The sequence below is a fragment of the Chrysemys picta genome, chromosome 20, assembly GCF_011386835.1.
Source record: "Chrysemys picta bellii isolate R12L10 chromosome 20, ASM1138683v2, whole genome shotgun sequence".
In the NCBI taxonomy this organism is placed as follows: domain Eukaryota; kingdom Metazoa; phylum Chordata; order Testudines; family Emydidae; genus Chrysemys; species Chrysemys picta.
The window spans coordinates 19,405,604-19,426,345 of record NC_088810.1 but is presented as its reverse complement, the minus strand read 5'-3'; the positions used below and the strand labels follow the sequence as shown (position 1 = coordinate 19,426,345).

The 20,742-nt window shown below is 50.1% G+C and overlaps 1 protein-coding gene across 2 annotated transcripts in view; it reads right to left on the bottom strand.

Annotated features, from left to right (window-relative positions):
- Positions 1–20,742, bottom strand: part of LOC101942277 (nuclear receptor subfamily 2 group F member 5) — a 37,126-nt gene that overhangs the window by 4,768 nt on the left and 11,616 nt on the right. For both annotated transcript variants that reach the window (XM_024106992.3, XM_005293640.4), the window contains exon 2: positions 4,044–4,568. In XM_024106992.3, the coding sequence (XP_023962760.1) occupies positions 4,044–4,551 (508 nt within the window). In that variant the 5' untranslated portion in view covers positions 4,552–4,568. The remainder of the gene's footprint in view (positions 1–4,043; positions 4,569–20,742) is intronic.

The following is a 20,742-nucleotide window of genomic DNA, read 5'->3' as shown; positions in this document are numbered from 1 at the left end:
AAAAGACCCAAAAATCGGGACTGTCCCTATAAAATTGGGACATCTGGTCACCCTACTTGGCCCTGATGTGAGTGGCTGTGCATAGCGTGGGGCAAATGGCGAATCGGATCAGGCTGTGTACAGAAAACACAGGAGATGGGATCTGTGAAGTGGAACACAGACGGACCACGGAGAGTTGCCTGGGGCAGCAAAACGCATGGTCACTCAGGCTGGGAGGCAGAGGCCAGTAAAGGCAGTGTGGTCTAGTGGTGAGGGAGGTGGTCTAGGAGACCTGGGTGCTATTGCTGGTTTTGCTGGGTGGCCTTGGGCAAATCATTTCTCCACCCCCTCCGGTGAGGTTATCAGCTCTTTGAGGCAGGACCTTTTACGAGGCATGGTACAACACCTAGCGCCATGGGGCCGCAAGATCAGCTGGGGCCTCTGGGTGCTAGTGTAATAATTGGCCCCTGGGAAGCCGGCATCAAAGGATGACGGGCCCCCCTATGACGCGAACCTGCCCATATTCTACACTGAGATCAGCCTGATGGATGCCATTTGATGTAGGTGCTCCAAAGTCGGAGCCCCTCTCTAGCTGCCTTCCCGGGCAATCGCCATGGGGGCCGTGCGGTCAGGCACGGTGTGATCCCTCGCGTAAGGGGCACACGCGTGGCTATTCCCGGATGGAGGGGCAACCCTGCCAGCCTTGAGCTGCAGCTCTCACGGCTTCACCAGGCCTCTCGCGACAGCAGCTGGTTGTCCTTAAAGCGCCAGCTCCCGGCATCAGGGGATGATGGGAGAATCTCAGCTTTCATTCTCTCTTCTGCTTTTTAATGATTATTTTTTAAGTACCTTTCTCGCCCCGCCGGTTGCAGTTAGAAGCTGGAAAACGCGAAGCCCACATTTGCTATTGAAAAGGAAATCACCTCCAGGGAGAGAAAAGCGGGGAGGGGTGAGGGGGAAAATGTTCATTTCTGTTTTTTTCTTTGCGGGTTTTTGACTTCCCTGATTCAATGAACCTCCTTAGGGTCAGTCTGGTTTTAATCAGCTTTGCTTTCTCCTGATCTCGCAAAATGCTGGCGATCTGTCAGGTTTCCAGCACTGCAAGAGAATTGTATAAAAACCCTTGTGGTTTTTGAGCCAATCTTGTGATTTAGGCAGAGGGGGCCTGGACTCAAGATTTCCAGTGACTCCTACCTGTCAGTAATAGAACAGGCCTACAGGTCACTAATCCACCCAGGCATTCCCTGGCCAGTAAAATATCGTCCCTTCCTGACTAGGATCAGTTGCGGGATTTTAGCCTTAATTGAGAAGGGCTGATTCTTCAGCGGGTTTCCGCTCTAAAACCCCATCCGCCGGTGATCGGGGGTCAAGCTATCCGCCGACTGGAATGCCGCAGCAGCGTAACCGCTGACTCTTGGAAACGCAGGCCTGAACTGAGTGCAAATGTCTAGACTTTTTGAAGGACATCTGCTCTCAGATTAATTTCCCTGTGTGGTTAGGAATACCAGACTTGCCAGGAGGTGAACAGACTATTCATCTATTGATCCTGGGTTTTGCCAGACCGGAACAAATGTCTAAACTATCCAGTCTGCGGGTCACCTGCCTACCGTGTCCTCAGAGACTTATGCTCCAGCCCTGTCCTGCTGGAATAGCCCAATAACCCGTTCATATTTCTCCACCTACAGCCAATGCTGGATGACCCAATCTAATTATATGCCTCGCTGTGTAGTTCAGTACAAAGGGAGTGAATGCCAGATTCCACCCGGACCCCAGCTAGGACTTCCATGTGGATTTTCCCGCACCAGAGTGAGCATGGAAAATCAGAACAAGGAAACACCCCCACCCATCATTGCCCTCTTGTGCTGCTGTGCGTGGTGGCTTTTTCTAACGACTGCTCTTCTTTGCACACCAACTCCTGGTTCTCCTGTGCAGCGTTGCGGTGAAGTCAGACCCCCACAGTGCTTGTGACATCACAACCTACTGCCCCGGCAGCGGCGGATGTCACAAGTCCAGCACAATGACTTTGCTGCAGGCACCCCACATTGCAAACCTCCGATTTCAAGGAGAGCCACACAGCAAAGAGGAAACCAGAGCTAAGCCCCGGATTCCTGTGTGGACTGAGGCCCCTGAGAAAACATTCAGCAGTGCAAAGTGAGCGGGAGATGCTCCCAGATCCGAACGGCAGTGGGCTGCATTCACTGTGCATCGGTCTAAATAACTGAGCAAGATGCAGGGCAAATAGAGAATGCCCAAAGTCTCCATGCAAGCCATGGTATTATCTGTTTTCCTGGCCCATGAAAATTTTTGCGCTATTAACAAAAAATCTCCCACCCTGAATCAGGATGTAAAATCGAAATCTCAAAAATTTTCGCAAATCAAAAATATGGGGGAGAAAAATTGGGTCAGGTCGCTGTGAAACATTTTGCTTTGATCATTTTGAAACGTTTTATTTCAACGTCAACCTTTTGATTAAAACACCCCATTTTTTTAGTCTGAATTTACCAACATTTCAAAACAAACAATTGTTTCGTCTCGGGAAACGGACTCTTTTTTGGTTTCGCAAATGTCAGAAATGAAAGATTTTGACAATCTCATAAGTTTCTTTCCCCCGTAATTGTTCGAGTTGGGAGGTTCATCGAAACTGACCCCGTTTTGAGAACAATTTGGGTTTGGGCGAATTTTCAGCAAAAAAATTGCGTGTCTCAAAATTCCGCCTGATGAATGTTAATTAAGCCAGAAACTACCAAGAGCCAGATTTTCAAACACACTCAGCCACCAGCAACGCCTATTGAGAATTATAATTCAGTAGTTTCCATAGAGAGCAATGCAAGCTACGGGGTGCTCAGCACGGTCTTGGAAATCTGGCCCCTTTGTTGGTGTTTAGGTGCCTACATGAGAGCTGCTGGATGTTAAATTCTTCTGAAAATCTGGAGGAAGGATTGAGAGAAATGAACTAAATCTGATTTCACTGTTGGATGCTGCTCCTGGCCTGATCCATGGAGATGGGACTCTGAACACACAAATCAGGGTTTAACTTTAAAAAAAATTTTTTTTTGCTTTGAAGTTCACCTTCAGAAAGACCTTTCGAACCTCCTGTGTTCAAAAACCATGAGTCAGATCCCGCCCCCCTCATCATGCGATTGACTTTAAAATGATAAAAAAAAAAATTAAAGAGAATTCATTTGGGTTTCTTTGCATTCACCGTCTGTGTTTTTGTTTTTGTATTTTGGGGCTTTTTACCCTCATGGTTTTCAAGCTTTTTTTCTGCTACGACAAAAGAAAAGCACAGAAAGAATGAAGCTCAGAGTCTCACATAGTCACATGAATCCAGGAGCTGGGGCTTTAAGAAAACTAGCAAACATCATGAGATTCACAATAAAATCATGAGCATTGGCAATACCGCACTGTCAATTTAGTTCCGACCTTCCCAAATTAGGTTTTTGTTTTAAAAAGGAGGCGTTTTAACAAAACCCGATATTAATGGAAACATTTCATGACTTTTTTTTATGCAATGCTCTTGTGATGTTGAAAACCCTGAAGAGCACCAGCATTTTGCTCTAGCAGGCGAAAGTGAAACTGACAAAAAAAAAAAAAAAAGCAGAACGTGAAACAAATGAGGTGAAGGTCACCAGCCAAGTAAAATCCTGACACTGAAAACAGAAATGAACATTTTTTCCGCCTTCCCTGCCACCCCCCGCCCCTTCTCTCCCTGGAGGCGAAGGGACAGAGGAAACACACCTCAAAACCAATAGGATTTGGCTCCCATTGAGAAAATGTCAAACGAGGTGGAAAATTGGGGCCGAAAGCCACAATGAAAGATTTGTAACCAGCCCTAAGGATGGGGAGGAGGCAACTACAAACAGGAGACAGACCTTCCCCGTCCCCCAACACAACTCACCTGGAATGCACAAGGCCACGGCTTTCAAAGACACCAGTCACCTGCTCTAGTCCCGCCCCTTGCTGCAACTCACCTGGTGCGAACAAGGGGAGGGGCTTGAGACAGGAATCACCAATGGGGGGGGGGGGAAGAGATCTGCCCCAGCCCGCCCCTAAGCGCCACTCACCTGGCGTGAACAGAGCGATGGCCTTGAGGCAGGAGTACTCCGCCGAGTCGACGTGCAGAGCCTTGAGCTTTTCCACCTGCTCCTGGAAGACCCGGATGTGGTCCATGAAGGCCACCACCCGGTCGGCCGACATGGGTGAGGCGTGGAGGCCAGCGGCCGCCAGCAGCGGGGCCACATGCAGCGGCATGGAGCACTGGGCGGCGTTGAGCACGAAGAGCTCACTCCAGGTCATACGCAGCAGGGACACCTGGTCAGAGAGCTGGAAGTCAGGGAAGAAGGGGATGTTCTTGGCCCACTCAATAGCGCTGAAGAGCAGGCGGGCAGCCAGCTCGCAGATGTTCTCGATGCCCATGATGTTGGACTGCAGGCACTGGGCCCCGTAGCGGGAGGTTGGATAGGGCTCGGCCCGCAGCAGCAGGGAGATGAAGCCGGTCAGGTAGGAGTGGCCATTGTACGGGTCTCCGTTGTTCAGCAGGTACTGGCCCGGGCTGGTCTGCGTGTGGGCCATGCGTCCCCGTTGCACGGCTGCGGTGAGTGGGAGAGAAGAGAAGAGACAGGATCACCATAAGAACAGCTGCAGGGAAAGCCGGGGGCTAGCAGAGGTGCTCTGGCTCTGTCGGGAACTGCCTGGCCTGAGACTCGGGTAACTTGGTTCTAATCCCAGTCCTGCCCTTGATCTGAACCAGATCATCTTCCCATCTCCAGGGACTTGCAAGACACCCAGGCTGCAATGACGCCCCATCAAAGCTTGCGATTAGAATTGGGCCTTGTGACTGCAAATTGCTTCTCCGCTCTGTGCCTCTGTTTTCCTCACCCACCCTTTGACCACCTGGCCTATTTGGATCGGAAGCTCTTTGGGGGCAGAAGCGTCTAGCTGGGATTCTGATCTTGGCCGGGGCCTCTACTCTCATACCAAGAAAGAAAGAAAGACTCACTGGGTTGCAGGGGAATGAAATGGGCTTGAACAAAGAGCGACTGGGGGAGGGGGCCGAGATGCAGATGACACTTAGGGCAGGGCTGGCTGGAAAGCAAGGCGAGGGACTCAGAACTTGGTCTCCCACATCTCCGATGAGCTTCCTCCCCACCTGGCTACGTGGGGTGGGTCACTCTCTTCGAATTTTCCGTATTTAATCCCCCACCCCAAAAAATAATAATCAGAAAATGGGAGGTGGGGCAAAAGAACAGCAAGGTAAAGGACTGGGCAGTGACGGGGAGGGGGCAGGGAGAGGGAAGGCGAGTGACCTCTTGGTTTCCATTCACGAGGGATCAACCAAAGCTTCCGAAAAAGTCAGAGAAAATCTTCTCCGCTTTGTCCGAGGTCTCTTTTCTCCAACATGTTCCCCGCTTTTTAGCTGCGGGGTCGGCCGAGTCGCAGCGCCAAGCATCTGTCCCTAGAAGCAATGGGCTTTTCCTCCCTCAGTATTTCCCGATGAGAATCGTTTGGTCGGGAAGTTCCCAACCAGCTCTGGTTTAGGATTCGGGTCTGAGGCTGAACTGGGAGTTGGGTTCAGTGGGGAAGCTTGTGAGATTTGGGCCCAAGCTGCCAAGGGCAGGTAATAATGAGGTGGCTGAAACCCTGTATAATCAGAGGCCTGTTCCTACAACCTTTGCCATGTCTCAGGTGTACGTGTCATGAGATTTCAGCGACCTCTGAATCCTCTGTGCCCTGAGGGGTGAGATTTAATCACCCTGGCACAGGTACAACACGTCTTTCTGAAACAGGCCAGGCCTCCGATCAAAAGAGAACGGAGTCAGGGAGGAATCAACCCATTAAAAGGAACTAATCAATCGTATGAGTCTAGAGAAAAGAAAAGAAGGTCACAAAGATGGTAAGAACCACAGTGGGGGGAAAAATCTGACTGCTGAGGTGGGTAGATTTATACCTGGTTTAGATGGTGTTAAATTTATAAGGGCTATAAACTCTCCTGCTTCAGGGCGTGAGCTAGCCACTCCCTGATGAGGTCAGGAAGGAACTTCCTCCAGGAGTAGGTTATTCCACCGGTGTCCACTAGGGCGTGTCCTCTGAGGCATCTAGCCCCAGACGCTTTCGGAGACAGGTTACCAGACCAGAGGGACTCTGGATTCCTGTGTTTAAGGCCTGAGTTTTTTCAAGGGTGCTGAGCACGCACAGTCCCTGCCGAGGCCTCTGGGACCGGCAGGTGCCGTTGCCGTAAACGTGGCCATTGATCTTTATTGCCCAAGCTCTGAGTTCAGGGCACCATCGCAGTCTGGCATTCCCTGCTGCCGCCCCTAGGAAAATGAGAAAGGCCGAGTCTGTTCACAGCAGTGTACCTCTGTGGGCTTCCCTGGAATTGCTCCAGATTGACACCGGCCTGGGGGGAGAGCAGGGTCCAGACTGGGGTGTTAATTAGAAAAGCAAAAAGCAAATCTTGTCTGATTAGGAACGCAGGCGTTGCCAGACTGCGTCAGACCCGAGATCCAACTAGCCCAGTGATCTGTCTCCCACAGTGCCCAGCGCCAGCTGCTTTAGAGGAAGGTGTAGACCCCTGTAGAAAATCTGCCCCCAGGAAGGTCTCATCCTGATTCTTAATTTGAGCTTCATATGAACCTTGAAGCCTGGGGTTTAATTATTATTATTATCATCATCCCTAGCTGTTACACAGCACTTTTCATCCATGGGTCTCAAAGCGCTTCACAAAGGAGGGTCAATAGCATCATTCCCATTTTACAAATGGGGAAACTGAGGCACCGAGCAAGACAGTGACATGCCCACCCTCACCCACCCAGGCCAGTTTCAGAGCCAGGAACAGAACCCAGTACTGCTGAGGGCCCCGTCTTCCATATACTCAGCCACACTGCCTTCTAGATGGTTTGCTAGCAATAAACATTTCAAACTCGGATTCTCCGCTGCCCTGCACCTTGTGCTGTTATTGCCGCTGGTTCAAAGTGCTACCACACCAGAATGGCAGAGTTTCACACCGGCGTTGCACTAGCATAAATGACTGCACAAGGTGTGGGGCAAATGGAGAACCAGGCTCCTTCTACGGGAGAAAAAAAAATCTTTTGTTGACTAAGCCCTGAGATGATTCAGACTGAAAGAACTTTTAAAATTAAATTTACTTTTCACCATTGATCCTGTTTTATTTGCTGGCATTTCTCCCAGCTCTCACAGGAACATTATACCGTGGGGGGGGGGGGGGGCGGGGAAATCTGGCTATGGAACAAACTCCCTGGGGAAATCAGTCAAATCCAGAGGCTGACTGTCTTAGCGCTTCCTCTTCACACTTGCAACACTGACACCCCCTCTACCCTTGAACCCCAACACAGACGTCCCATCTACCCCCTAATACTGACACCCACTCTGTCCCTGACTCCCAATGCAGACACTCCATCTACCCCTGAACCAACAATGACACCCTGTCTGCACCCAAACACCTACAAACCAAAACAAAAAGAGGAAATTTAATAAATCTAAAAAAACCCAACCCCTAAAAGCACCCCGCCCCAAGCAGAGTTTTGACCCCTAAAAGGGAAAAGTGCCAGAGACGCCATGAAATCCACTAGGGATTTTGCTCTTGCTCTTGATTTTAAATGGAATGTGCCCAGATGTTGCGATGATGAGTGGCAGTGTAAAACCCTGAGCTAGATAGAGTGACACTGGTCAATTTCACTTGTTTGTTACTAGTCGGTTTCACTCTCAAATGCCCCTGCAGTAGCCCAAGGATCTTGGCTTTGCGATTCCAGCTAGAGCTGTGTATGACAGGTCTTTTGGTTTGCTGGCAGGTCTGAAAAGTTGTGGGGAGGGGAATTGTTTTCGGTGGACATGCAAATGAAATTTGTCAGCATTTTCAGAAAATCGGAAAAAAATATTTTCAGGTTGAACAAAATGTTTCGTTTGACCCGAACCAAAACGTTTCCTTTCGACTTCCACCTTTTTAAAAATGATTTTGCCTTTTTAAGTAAAAATCTGAAAAATGGAAACGTGGCGTTACCAAAATGTCAAAACATGAAACCACAAATGTTCACCATTTTGTTTTAACCAAAACAATTCAACGCAATCGACACAAACCCGTGAATTGGTCGATCAAAATCTGCCCTGGGCAGTCAAAAAATGTTTCAGAGGCATAGTCTCACCCAATTGTATTTCCAGCACTGCAAGGGAAGGGTCTGAATTAAAAACCTGTTTGGGCTGAAATGAAAACCCAGCCAGTACTCTGAGTGCGTAAGCAGATCAAGTTTTGTAAATCTTTCCCCCTCGTCTCGTATATGCTGGGCCTGTTCCCTTGCTTCTGAATCACAGTTTTGGTGGGGAAACGGGGGCGTGGAGGGGGCACTGTTAAGAAATGGAAGAGACACAGGAACCCAAGGGCATAGCCGGTGACGTTAAGTGTATTGCGTTCCATGGAGCTGCAAAATTTGGATTTGGGCCCAATGCAGGATTCAGCTCATTTTGGGGGGCTTCTGTTATTTGCTTTGCATCTTAAACCCGCAATCAGCGATTGTTGGCTAGGACCAGAGTCGGGAAGTCCTGACTCTCCAGTGCCCTGCACCCTGTGCAAATGTTTACATCAGTGCATGCAAAGTGGGGTAAAAAGCTACTGTTCTGGTTTAGTAGCTCCTTTGCGCCAGTGACGCTGACCACACGGGACACAGGGCTAAAGAGAACCAGGTTCAAGCGATTCTGTGCTTGGTATTGGTAAAGAATCCAGGAGGCTCCCGCAGGGAGCAAACCCAGGTTCAGCGCCACTTCCGGAGCCAGACTCCGATCTCAGTAACGCCAGGGTAAATGGGGAGTGAGTCCACTGAAGTCAGTGGCGTCTCTGCTTTGCAAAACCGGTGTAAACAGGATCAGAATCAGGCCCTTTTTGTTCCCCTTGAATTCGGACTCTAAAATGGGACCTTCCCTCCCAGACAAAGACGAAAGCGACTAAAATAAAATGACCTGCCAGTCGGGAGGGGGAGGTTCTGCAATGGAGGGGTGGGGGAGGCTGATCCTGGGAACACTTATTACTCTTTGGACTGAGGGCTTTCCAGGATCAGGTTCTGAGTCCCCGTTTCCCTTGCAGCCCAAAGGCGCTTCCCATTGGTGGAATGAGTTTGCTGGGTCTCAGGCTCTAACCTGCCACACTGGCAGCCCCAGCAGGGAGGCCAAGGGCTGCCTGGGCCGTGGAGGCTGAACCCCCCTCTCACCCCAGAGGCAGGGTCAAGGCCTTGTACGCGGGAAGCTCACCCTGCCGCTTCCCCAGCTGTGCAGAGAGAGGACTTGGGGGTCCTGGGGCTTGTCAATTGGCGCTAGCATTGGCCGTCATCTCAGGGCCAATTGCCCCGAGGACGCATCCGGGTGGGCAGGGGAGAGCAGGGTCTCCCGTGCTATGAGAGGATGAACATTGATCCCAGCTGGGCAGCCCGGAGGCATCTGAGTGCCCCACCCAACGCAGTCCGTGGGGACACCATGAGGCAGAACGTGGCATATGGAGAGTATTTAACGCGAGGCGTTAGCCGCTGCTCTCCTCGCTGGATGGCACAGTTCTAAAGCCAGGGGTCTTCTGCCTTAGTTCCCCACATCCCTGTAACTCAGTGGAAGGCGTGAGGTGGGCTGGGGGTGCTCGAAAGTGAGCCCTTAATGCGAGCATCTCGCATTAAGCCCCTGCTAGGGCTGAGGTAGGCAAGTCACGCTCTGTGTGGTGAGGCCCTCTTTCGATCTGCGTGTGCGATTCCCTTTAACATCCGCCGTGTGGGGCAGAGAAGGGGCTAGAAAGGAAAAAGGACGCAGTGGGCCTTGTTTGTTTCACTGAAAGCGACTAAAAGGACCAGGCTGAGGGGGAGGAAGAAAATGGGCCCAATGCGCTTCTTGTTTACACTGGCACAAATCAGGAGTGACTCCGCTGAAATGAGCACAGGAGGTGGCGCTGGGGCGAGCAAAGGGAGGCTCCGGCCCAGGGCGATTTATGCGTGTGCCGGGGTGGGCGTGACAAAGAGAGAGAGAGACGGAATACGAGAGAAGTGAAACGAGGTGCGGAAGAGCCAGGCCTGGTGGATGTGGCTTTGAAATCCCACTTGGCACTTAGCAATTAAGAGAATCTGTCTATGCCTCTTAATCGGGCGAGGTTGCCGGGATTCCAAGAATCTAGCGGCCGGAGAGCTGCAGCGTCCACCGTGGTACCATGGTGCGGTGCTTTAAAGGCCAGGGCCGGCTCCAGGCACCAGCCTTCCAAGCAGGTGCTCGGGGCGGCAGTCTGCAAGGGGCGGCACTCTGTGTGTTTTTGCCTCCAAGCAGCGCGCCGAATTGCCGCCGCCGCGGAAACGCGCGTGCCGCCCTAATGGCGCACGGACTGTCCCCGCCGTCCGCGGCGGCAATTCGGCGCGCTGCTTGGGGCGGCAAAAACAGTAGAGCCGGCCCTGTTAAAGGCGGCAGTGTAGGACAGCGGGTAAGTTACCGGTGTGGGGCTCAGTAGGTTCTAGTCCTGCCGGCTGTGTACCCTGCCTGAGTTGCTTCTGATTCTCCTTCCACCTATTGTCTAGCTCAGTGGTTCTCCAACGCAGCCCAATCAGCCCATGTGACATCCTCAGGGCCATACGGGTAGTATTGGATGCGGCCCACGATGGTAAATAGGTTGAGAACCACTGGAGTTAGATCATGAGCCCTTTGGGGTAGGGGCTGGCTCTCCCTCGTGTCTGTGCAGCACCTGGCGTGACGGGGGCCCTGATCTCAGGGCCTGTAGGAGCCACTTCAGCAACGGGGGCCAATCATTCTCGCTCCCCCCCTGCAGCAATTTGACCATTTACAGCACTTAATGGGGGGGCGATGCCGTGATATTGAGTGGGGCAGATGGTTTCGTCCTAGGAGAGGCGCAAATGCTCCCTCCCGCCTATTCTGCGGGTTGGTTTTAATGGCATCAGGCTCCACCCATCAGTCAAGTGCAGCTGGTTTGGGGAGCGGGGTAAGCTGGGCAAAGAGGTTTGTGAATGAAAAAGGTTTCTCCTGAGTAAGTAGTTCCCTGGCAATAGGAAGGTGAAAATATTTGACACTGTGATAACACTTGGCATTTCTATCGCTCCTGCCCTCTAAGGGCCTGAGACCACTGAGGTCAATGGGTTTGGGACCCAGCCATATGTCCTAGTATTAATCCATACGCTGTCATGGTGCTGCATTACAGACAGGGAAACTAAGGCACGGCGGCGGCATGTTCTAATCCCACACATTAGGGACAGCGGTAGGAAGCCCCGCCTCCTATCTGCTTTTACCACCTTCCCTTCCAGAAGCAGGACTAGAACCCAAGTGTCCTAGCTCCCACTCTGCTCCCTAGACAACAGCCTGGCCTCCCTGTTTGCTAGGAAAAAATTCTCCCCTGCCATCTCGAAGCTCTGCAAAGCACTGACGATGCTTTCGCTAAGCCACCGACTCTTTCTTTAGAGACCATATGGGCACAGGTCACAAACCTGCAGCTGAAGACCCTTGGTGCAGGAGCCGTTTGCTATAGAGATTCACCGCTGACAAGCTTTTTATAAATGGTCACTCTCGTTAGGCATTGTCGTTATTGTTATTAGCCTTTCTAGAGTTAAGGTTACAAGGAGAGCTGGGTGGGAAATAAAAACATGAGAACGGCCAGACTGGGTCAGATCAAAGGTCCATCTAGCCCAGTGTCCTGTCTTCCGACAGTGGCTAATGCCAGGTGCTTCAGCGGGAATGAACAGAACAGGTGATCATCAAGTGATCCATCCCTTGTCGTCCATTCCCAGCTTCCGGCAAATGATTTTCCCATCCTGGGAAAATTGCTGAGATTTGGGAATTTTTCCCCACCTGAATCAGGAGGAAAAGTTGAAATTCCAAAAAATAAAAATTAATACATAAAATTGCTGACTGAAAAAAAAATACTTTGTTCGGGTCAGTAGAAACATTTTGGTTTGATAATTTAGACGTTTCATTTTGATTTCAACCATCTTTATTTTTTTTTTAATTGTGCTATCGTTAGTTTGAATTGGAAAACAAAAAGTCATTTCAAACGAGGGAAAAAATGAATTTTTTCCTTTGGAAAATGTCAAAGGGTCCCATTTTGACAAAAAAAAATTTCAAGTCAAAAAACCTTGGTCCAAACCCACCTTTTGCTGCAAAAAGTTTCAGCTTTTCCCAACAAAATACATGTCCTTGAAAAATTCCCTACCAGCTCTAATGCCTTTTGTGCCTAATTCCTACCCCTTTCCTCTGATAAAACACTCCCTCTCTGTTGGCCAGGAACTTGGCCTGCACGGTCCTGGAGTGATTTAATTTAGCTAGACAAGTGGGTGAGGCGCTCTCTCGTATTGGACCAACTTCTGTTGGTGAGAGAGGCGAGCTTTCAAGCTTACACGGAGCTCTTCTTCAGGTCTGGGAAAGGTACTTCAGCTCCATACAAGGTGGAACGGATTGTTAAGCGTAAGGAGTTAACACGTGCTGCAAGAGACCATTAATTTAGCTAGTCAGAAGCAAATCAGCGGCGCCATTTCCGACATGAGGTGGGGAGGGGGCAGATTTTCAAAAGCTCTCATCACCCGAGAAGAAAGCTCTTGGAAAGCTTATCTGGCCACTTTATTTAGGTGCCTACGGGGAGCTAAGATGTTAGCCAGATTACCAGATATTAGTCACCTCCCTTAGTCCACAGCTGGGTGGGGAGGGCAGGATTAGCACCCATAGCAAATGGATGGAGCTCTTTCAAAAAATCAGTCCCCAGTTGTTGGTGTTTGAACCAGTGGAACTCTGGCCCGGTGGTCCTCACAGGAAAAGAGATTTGATTTAGTTTGAACGCGTCTCCCCTACCCGGTTTTCTAAGAGACGGATCTAATGAAAGCCACGCAGCCCTGGTCTCTCTTGCTCCGCAGGCATTCACAGAGAGATTTTCTCTGCCTCTTACTCAAATAAGTTCTCCCCACTCCCCCACTATGAAATCCGAATCTCCCAGCATCAGCTGGTTTGGTGTCCGAGTCACAGGACGTTTGCATGTCTCCCGTGGGCCAAAGGCAACACTGTAGACACAGAGGCAGCTGGGCCTGGGCTCTGGAGAGGAAGGGTGGACCAGTGCTAGCCAGGAAAGCTGCCTTTGGGGTTCCTGCTCCGCCACAGCTTTCCCGTGAGACCTTGGGAAAGTCACGTAGTCTCTCTAGCGGGATAATAGCACTTCCCTGCCTCACGGAGGGGTTGTGAGGGCAAATGCAGTGCGAAATGCTCAGCTACAATGGAGATGGGGGCCAGGTAAGGACCACAGACAGGCTTAAAACAGTAGGAGAATAAATTCTTTGCCCAGCGCCTCTGATGAGGATAGGGGCTCCATTGTGCTGGGTGCTGTATAGACAAAGATCCACGGGGAGGAAAGCCAGAAGGGACCACTGGGATCATCTAGTCTGGCTTTCTGCATAGTAGCGGGCCATAGGACGCCTCTGAATTAATTCCTGCTTCCAGTCCAATGACTGTGCCTGAAATAGAGCAGGTCTTTTAGGAAAGCACAGATAATAATAACAACCCCTCCTGGCTCTATCATTAATTATTATTATTATTATTATCAGTAGATCTCACAGCACTTTATAAAGGAGGTCAGGAGCATTATCCCCATTTTACTGACGGGGAAACTGAGGCACCGAGAGGGGACGTGATTTGCCCATGGCCATCCAGTAGGCCAATGGCAGAGCTCAGTTGGGTCCCCTGCATCCTAGTCCAGTGCACTATGCATAAAGCCTCCTTTCCCATCTACGTACCCTCTAAAAGACACAGAGCAGGTGGAGCCGAGGGGCTGGGGCACGTAATACGCGCGAATTGGCCTCGCTTCGGCAGCGATGCACTTTTTCGTTTGGTTGAGTAATTGGAGGGAGGGTGGGGAACAGCCCCACTGGAGGGGCTGCTGCCTCTCCCAATGGGATTGCAAGTCTCATGAGGTTTGTTGTTATCCTCCGGGTCCCAGCTCCCGGAATCATGGGAGAATCTCGGCTTTCATTATAAACAAGCAAAAAAAAAACCCAAACGGTCTGGCCCTTGTGGCCGCGGAGAAAGGCTGGAAACCTGACCCCTGAAGGCTCAATAAAACCAGGGGGCAAACGAAAAGAACCCCAAGGTTGATTGGCTTAAAAATCATGACATTTTATAAAATAATCTCCTCATTTTTAGTGGTTCTGATTTCTGAACCCTTTGGGTCAGCGATACTGAATCAGTGAGAGTGGTTTGTTCGGCCCCTTGTACCGTTCGAGACAGGGGCTCCTAGATGCTACCATAGTACACCTAATAGCAATAAAAATCTACAGCCCATAGCACAATGAGGTCCTGGTCCATGACTTGGGGCATCTACTGTACTGTAATACACCTAATAGCAATAAAAAATGGACGCCGCCTAGCACAATGGGTTTCTGGTTCCATGACTCGGGCTCCGAGGTACTACCAGGAGACAATGACATCAGAATCATAGCAGAGCAATGACACAAGCCATAGATTTTTTTGGTTCCAGACCCAAAGCTGAAAGATGTTTTGGATCTGGGGATGCTCTGTGCTTTGTGGTTTCTCTTGCCATCGAGATCCAAGCAGACGGCGCCCCGTGAGTCCAGCTGCAGCACGGGGGCTCAAACAGCCTGCGATGGCAAACACAGCAGCCTTGTCTGCTGCACGCCGCATTGAATTCTGCTGCCCTGCAGCTAGTGGGGTGGATCCGAGAGTCATAGATTCCAAGGACGGTTGTGATCCACTGGCCTGACAGGCCAGAGAGTTTCCCCACCAGGGCCGGCTCCAGGCACCGGCACAGCAAGCAGGTGCCTGGGGCGGCCAACGGAAAGGGGCGGCACGTCCAGCGCTTCGGCAGCAATTTGGCGGCGGGTCCCTCAGTCCCTCTTGGACCTGCCGCCGAATTGCCACCGAAGAATGAAGCGGCGGAGGTAGAGCTGCCGCCGATCGCAGCGTTTTGGTTTTTTTTGCCGTTTGGGGCGGCGAAAACGCCGGAGCCGGCCCTGTTCCCCACACTAATCCCTAGAGCAGAGCTTTTCGAAAACCAGCCCGTTTTGATTTCAAAATTGTCAGTGATGGAGAATCTGCCGGGATCCTTGGGAAGTTGGCCCGGTGGTTAATTACTCTCGCTGTTAAAAATGGACCACCTTATTTCTAGTCGGAATGTATCTAGCTTCACCGTCCAGCCGTTGGATCGCGACATACCTTTCTCTGCTAGATGGAAGAGCCCGTTATTACATATTTGCCCCCCCTCGTACGTATAGACAGACGGGAATCAGTTCACCTCTCAACCTGCTCTTTGTTAAGCAAAATGGATTGAGTCCCGTGAGTCAGGTTTTCTAATGGCTCTTCTGGGCTCCCTCTCCGACTGATCACCACCCTCCTCGAATGGTGCGGACCACAACCAGACACAGGAGTCCAGCCGCTGGGCCTTGCAATGATAGCTTGATGCGCTCAGTTTAATTTGATGGGGCAGCTTCCTGGGCTGCAGCGGAACTCACTCAAACGGCAGGAAACTGCCTCTCACCTGGCTGTGGTTGTCATCACCGGGACGTGCATTAAACGGTGGAGGAGACGTGCATGGACCGATCCTGAGCGCACCCTAAACAGCTGTTGGTACGACAGGTGCCCTCAGGATCAAGCCATTTGGTCTTAAACAGTCCCATTGCCGGGTGCAAATGTGGGCCTTGTTGTACAGGTAGAACCCTAACTCCCATCTCGTTCAGAGCAGCAGGTTGCTGCCGGGCTAAATACGATGCCTGGCTGCAGCTACTGGGCCTATCCCAAAGCAGGGGGGAGATTTAGCAAAGGCTGGCAGTGGGCTAAGACAGTACATGTGTAGCCCACTGGGGAGCGTGTGTGACGGGCAATGGAGTCTTTGGTTTGGTGGCCAAACCAAAAAATCCAGAAAAAAATTAGTTTCGGGTCAATCGGAAACAAAAATTTTCATTTTTTTTTCCTCGCCAAAATTTTGTTTCATTCACTGCTCCTGAACTCACAGGGAGCCGTCCACTTGGATCACCAGGCAAAGAGAAACCACAAGACACGGGATACCTCTGGATCCAAAACACGCTTCAGCTTTGGGTCTGCGGCCAAAATTCGTAGCTTGTCATTTCCCGGCTAACTATTTGTTATTATTTATCATTTTATTTGACCAAGAAAAGAAAAATTTGCATTTTGTTGTCTGGGGTTTTTTAAATCCTTTTTTGTTCATTTAAAATAAATCTCGCTAAATTTCCAAATGAAATGTCATTTTGAAATGAAAACAGCCATTTTTTATTTATTTTTTCCTGGCTGGAATTATTTGCTGAATTCGACCCAGATTTGCAATCGTTTCATATAAATCAATAGGTATATAAAATCATGAGTGATGTGGGGAAAGTGAATAAGGAAAAGTTATTTACTTGTTCCCATAATATAAGAACAAGGGGCCACCAAATGAAATTAATGGGCAGCAGGTTTAAAACAAATACAGGGCACCGTCAACCTGTGGAACTCCTTGCCTGAGGAGGTTGTGAAGGCTAGGACTATAACAGGGGTTAAAAGAGAACTGGATAAATTCATGGAGGTTAAGTCCATTAATGGCTATTAGCCAGGATGGGTAAGGAATGGTGTCCCTAGCCTCTGTTTGTCAGAGGGTGGAGATGGATGGCAGGAGAGAGATCACTTGATCATTACCTGTTAGGTTCACTCCCTCTGGGGCACCTGGCATTGGCCACTGTCGGATACTGGGCTAGATGGACCTTTGGTCTGACACAGTACGGCCATTCTTATGTTCATTGACCCGAAACTGCATTTTGCAGTGAATAAAGTATTTGACTGAAAAATTTTGCCCAGCTCCTGATCTACTGAGGATCTGGGTTCTCACCCCTTGCCACGGAGTTTTAGCACAAGCTGCAGCAGCTCCTGGTTTTAGCTGTGGAGGAGTTCCCTGGTTTGATCCCCACCGCATTGGCCAAGAGGGCAGCCATCACCCAGGCATGGCTGTTTTGTGCCTCTGCCCTTCTTATTAGCATGTGGGAGCAGAGAGACTGGTTCAATGAGCTCAGCCTTGCAAAAAAAAAAAAAAAATCAACATACCAGCCCAGGCACAAGATTTGCTCATCCACCTTCCCACCAGTGATGGAAAAATTAGTGAGACTTTGCTAACTTGTCAAAAAACGAGCTCCCGACCCACCCGCCTAGGTGAGTAGGCGCAGAGACTGTTTTGCAAAGCTGGGTTAGCTAATCTGTCCTGCCGGAAAGGAGCGACTGAAAGGGGTTCCTGGGGGGCTGAGAGAGAAAACAGCAGGGATTTGGAAATTCCGCCTCTTTTCCCCCCCCAAACAACCAGTATCTATTGCCTGCCGTAAGGTTTAATCCCCACTCGAGCTCTGTACAGTCGCTCTCTAGAACAATCTCTGCTAGCACCTGTCCTCCGACGCGCCCAAAGCGTCCCCTAAATACAAATGCCGCCTTCCTACACCATTCCACAAGGCAGAGAGCTGCCTACCCATTTCACAGGCAGGTAAACTGAAGCACACAGAGAGGAAATAACTTGCCGTAGCAAATCTGTGGTAGCACTCGGAATAGAAGCCAGGAGTCTAGGCCCCACTCTCCTCCCAGAGCTGGGAACAGAAGCCACGTGTCCTGACCCCCACTCTCTGCTCTAACAATTAGCTCAAACATCTTCCCTAAGGTACACGTGTCACTCCATTTTTCAAAGATCTTGACTGCTATTTAAGCAACTCAGTAAGGGCCAGATTTTCCAAAGCACGCAGCATTTGCAGTGCTGGGCTCTCGGGATTATTTTGGTGGCTAAATGGGAGCTAAGCTCTAGCGAAGAGCTGGTCCTTAGGAAGCACCCGACTACGACAGAGCCCCATGCAAGAACCGCAAACGTGACATCCCATCATAACGAGCAGGGTTGCTGCGACGCGGAGGCTTCAATCCGGGTTGTTTCTTTGGCCAGAACAATTGTTATGTTTGTTCCGTTGTTCCCCAAAGAACGAACAACACGTTTTATCCCAATCGCACCGGCCAGGGATGCCTGGACGTGTTGCACATTTGAGACTACGCGGAGGGTTTCCCTCCCTGACTTATCCACACGCCAGGCTTCTCACAAACCAAATGTTTGTCCTTCTTCATCTGAGCATCAAATAGCCCCAGTCTGGTGGACGAGGGCCAGATCCTCATCTGGCGTCAATTAGCATAGCTCAAAGGAGCTCCATTAAACTAGATGAGACTCTGACCCAGACTTTTTTTTGCCCTCAGGTCCTGGACCAAATTGATTAATTTCGCTCATGTCTTGTTTGGAATGCTGTCTGAAAGCCAAGACCTGCTCTGATCTGCCAGGATAAAACCAAGGTGTTTTAAACTCTCCATTGCTAGGCATATTGGAAAGGTGGGTTCAATAGACCCTTGCATTTTTCAGTGTATTAATTAGAGCTGTGAGAATAATTGAGTTTTTGGTTCACCGGCCATTCTCAAAGCAAATTTTTGGCGAATCGAAAAAGTGTGGGGGGGGGGGGAATAATTCGGGGTTGAATGGCACTTTTTTTTATCCTTTTGATTTTTTTTAAAATAAGACCACAGTAAATTTCAAAACAAAAAGTCATTTCAAATCGAAACGTTTCATTTCAAAAGCATCAAAAGGAAACGTTTCGGGGTTTTTTTCTTTGTTTTTCGGCCAAAACAATTGGACAAACGTGAGACGAATTCACGCAACGTTTTGGTCAACCTGCCTCTGCATTTTGGGGGAAGGTTCCAGCCAGCCCTAGATATAATTGAAAAAGATAGAACCTAGGACTTGGATCACGGAAAACTTCCGAGGCCACCGTGAGCTGACACTGGTTGATTCTCACGCCCACTTTGCTTTGGGGTGTACAGCTACAGAGGTTGCAGGAGAATTTGGACTCTGTGGGTCTGGGAGTTGGAGTGGGGGTAGTAATTTATTTGTGACATTCCTAGAGGGAGGTGTTTATGTACGTGTGAAAAGGGAGGGGGAGGGAATATGGGACAAAGCCCTTGACGCTGCTGACCGAGGAACACATCAGATTGCGATGTATTTAGCAAATGATCATGCAAACCATCAGAAAAATGGGGGTGGAGGGGAAAGGGGATTTGATTCCGTGACTTGGGAGAGATGGAGTTTAGAGCTAGGGAGGAGTTTAGCACCCGGAGTTTAGATTTCTGCATTCAAAAGAAATCGATTTGGCCGTGCAGCTCTATGGGCAAGTGGAGGAGATGGGGGATTTTTCTTGTTCTAGGCCAGCTTACTCGGCATCCCAGCAACAAACGTGAAAAACCAGTAAGGGCCTGAAAAGCTGAGAGCTGTTTTTATACTGGTGGAAACCCCCCAAAAAGTAGGTGCTTGCTTTTCCGTTGGGCCCCCGCCCTTTGTGCTATCATTACACCCGTGGATAGAAAAAGCAACCGAGGCAGAATGGGTGGACCCGACTTTCAGTTACTCGAAAGCCTTGTCTACATGGGAAAGTTTTTTTCAGTATAACCTAAGGCCAGGTCAGGTCTAGGCTGCAGACTTCTTCCAGCATTGCTCTGTCGGTCAGAGAGGTGTGATCCCTGACCGACAGACGCGACCTGGCACAAGCGCCTGGTGTAGGCACCGGGGCGCCAGCAATGCTGAGTTTTTTCCAGTATCGCTTGTTTCGCTCGGACTAAGAGATCCTCTTTGGCTGGTCCACGTTAGGAGGGCTTTGCCTGTCTAGTATACTCCATAAGGGATGGGGCATAGACCAAACTGGTATAAAGCACCTTGATACTGGTCTCCACTAGGGTTTGCACTGGGACGACTATGCTGGTAAAAAATCGCCCCCAACTGACTTAGCCCGAGAATGCCCACACGGAGGCCATGCCAATGATGAAAGACGCAGCCTCGCAGGCCTGATTCGGACAAGTCTCCCCAGGCAACCCATTGGCACTATGCCCCCTAGGGAGGGCAGGATCAGACCCTCACATTGTCCAGTGGATTGTGATTCAGCGAGGTCTCGGTAAGGGCTCTCATCCCAGTTCTAGCACCAGCGTGCTGCAAGTCAAGTAGTCGCGTCCCGTCTCTCTGCCTCAGTTTCCCCTCCAAGCCTTTGTCTGTCTGGTCTACTTAGACTGTAAATCCTTTGGCACAAGGATTCTCTTCAACGACACCCAGCGCCACGGGGCCCTGATCTTCCGTAGAGCCTGTAGGTGCTACCATAACCCACGTAATAACGTCTCTTCTCCCACTGACCACCTTCCCTCTGAGGCTCTCAAAGCCCTTTACAAACACTAACCCCGTGGGGTTGGGGTGGGGAAAACCGAGGCATGGAAAGGGGAATGAACCCATCCATGTTCACAAAGCCAGGAAGCAAAACCCTTCCCCTAGCTCAGGCCTTGGGATTGTGAGTGAACAGACTGACTTGACCGATTCTGTATTTGAATCCTTTTCAGGTCAAAGCCTAAAGCTCCTTTCAGTGAACTACAGCACAGGCTGTGGTTCCAGTTAGTTGTTGCGCATAATACTGTGAAGTTAGGTGGAAAAAAATAGAAAGGATTTGTTCTTTTTTTATGTACAAAAAATTATGTCTACACGTCCAAAAACTCTTCTGTAGCAGAGAACAACTACAATTCGTAAGCTACGAGGCACTGACGCACTGAGGATCTTAGAAATTGGTAGGGTGACCAGATGTCCCGATTTTATAGGGACAGCCCCGATTTTTGGGTCTTTTTCCTATATAGGCTCCTATTACCCTCCCACCCCCGTCCCGATTTTTCACATTTGCTGTCTGGTCACCCTAGTCATTGGGGAGG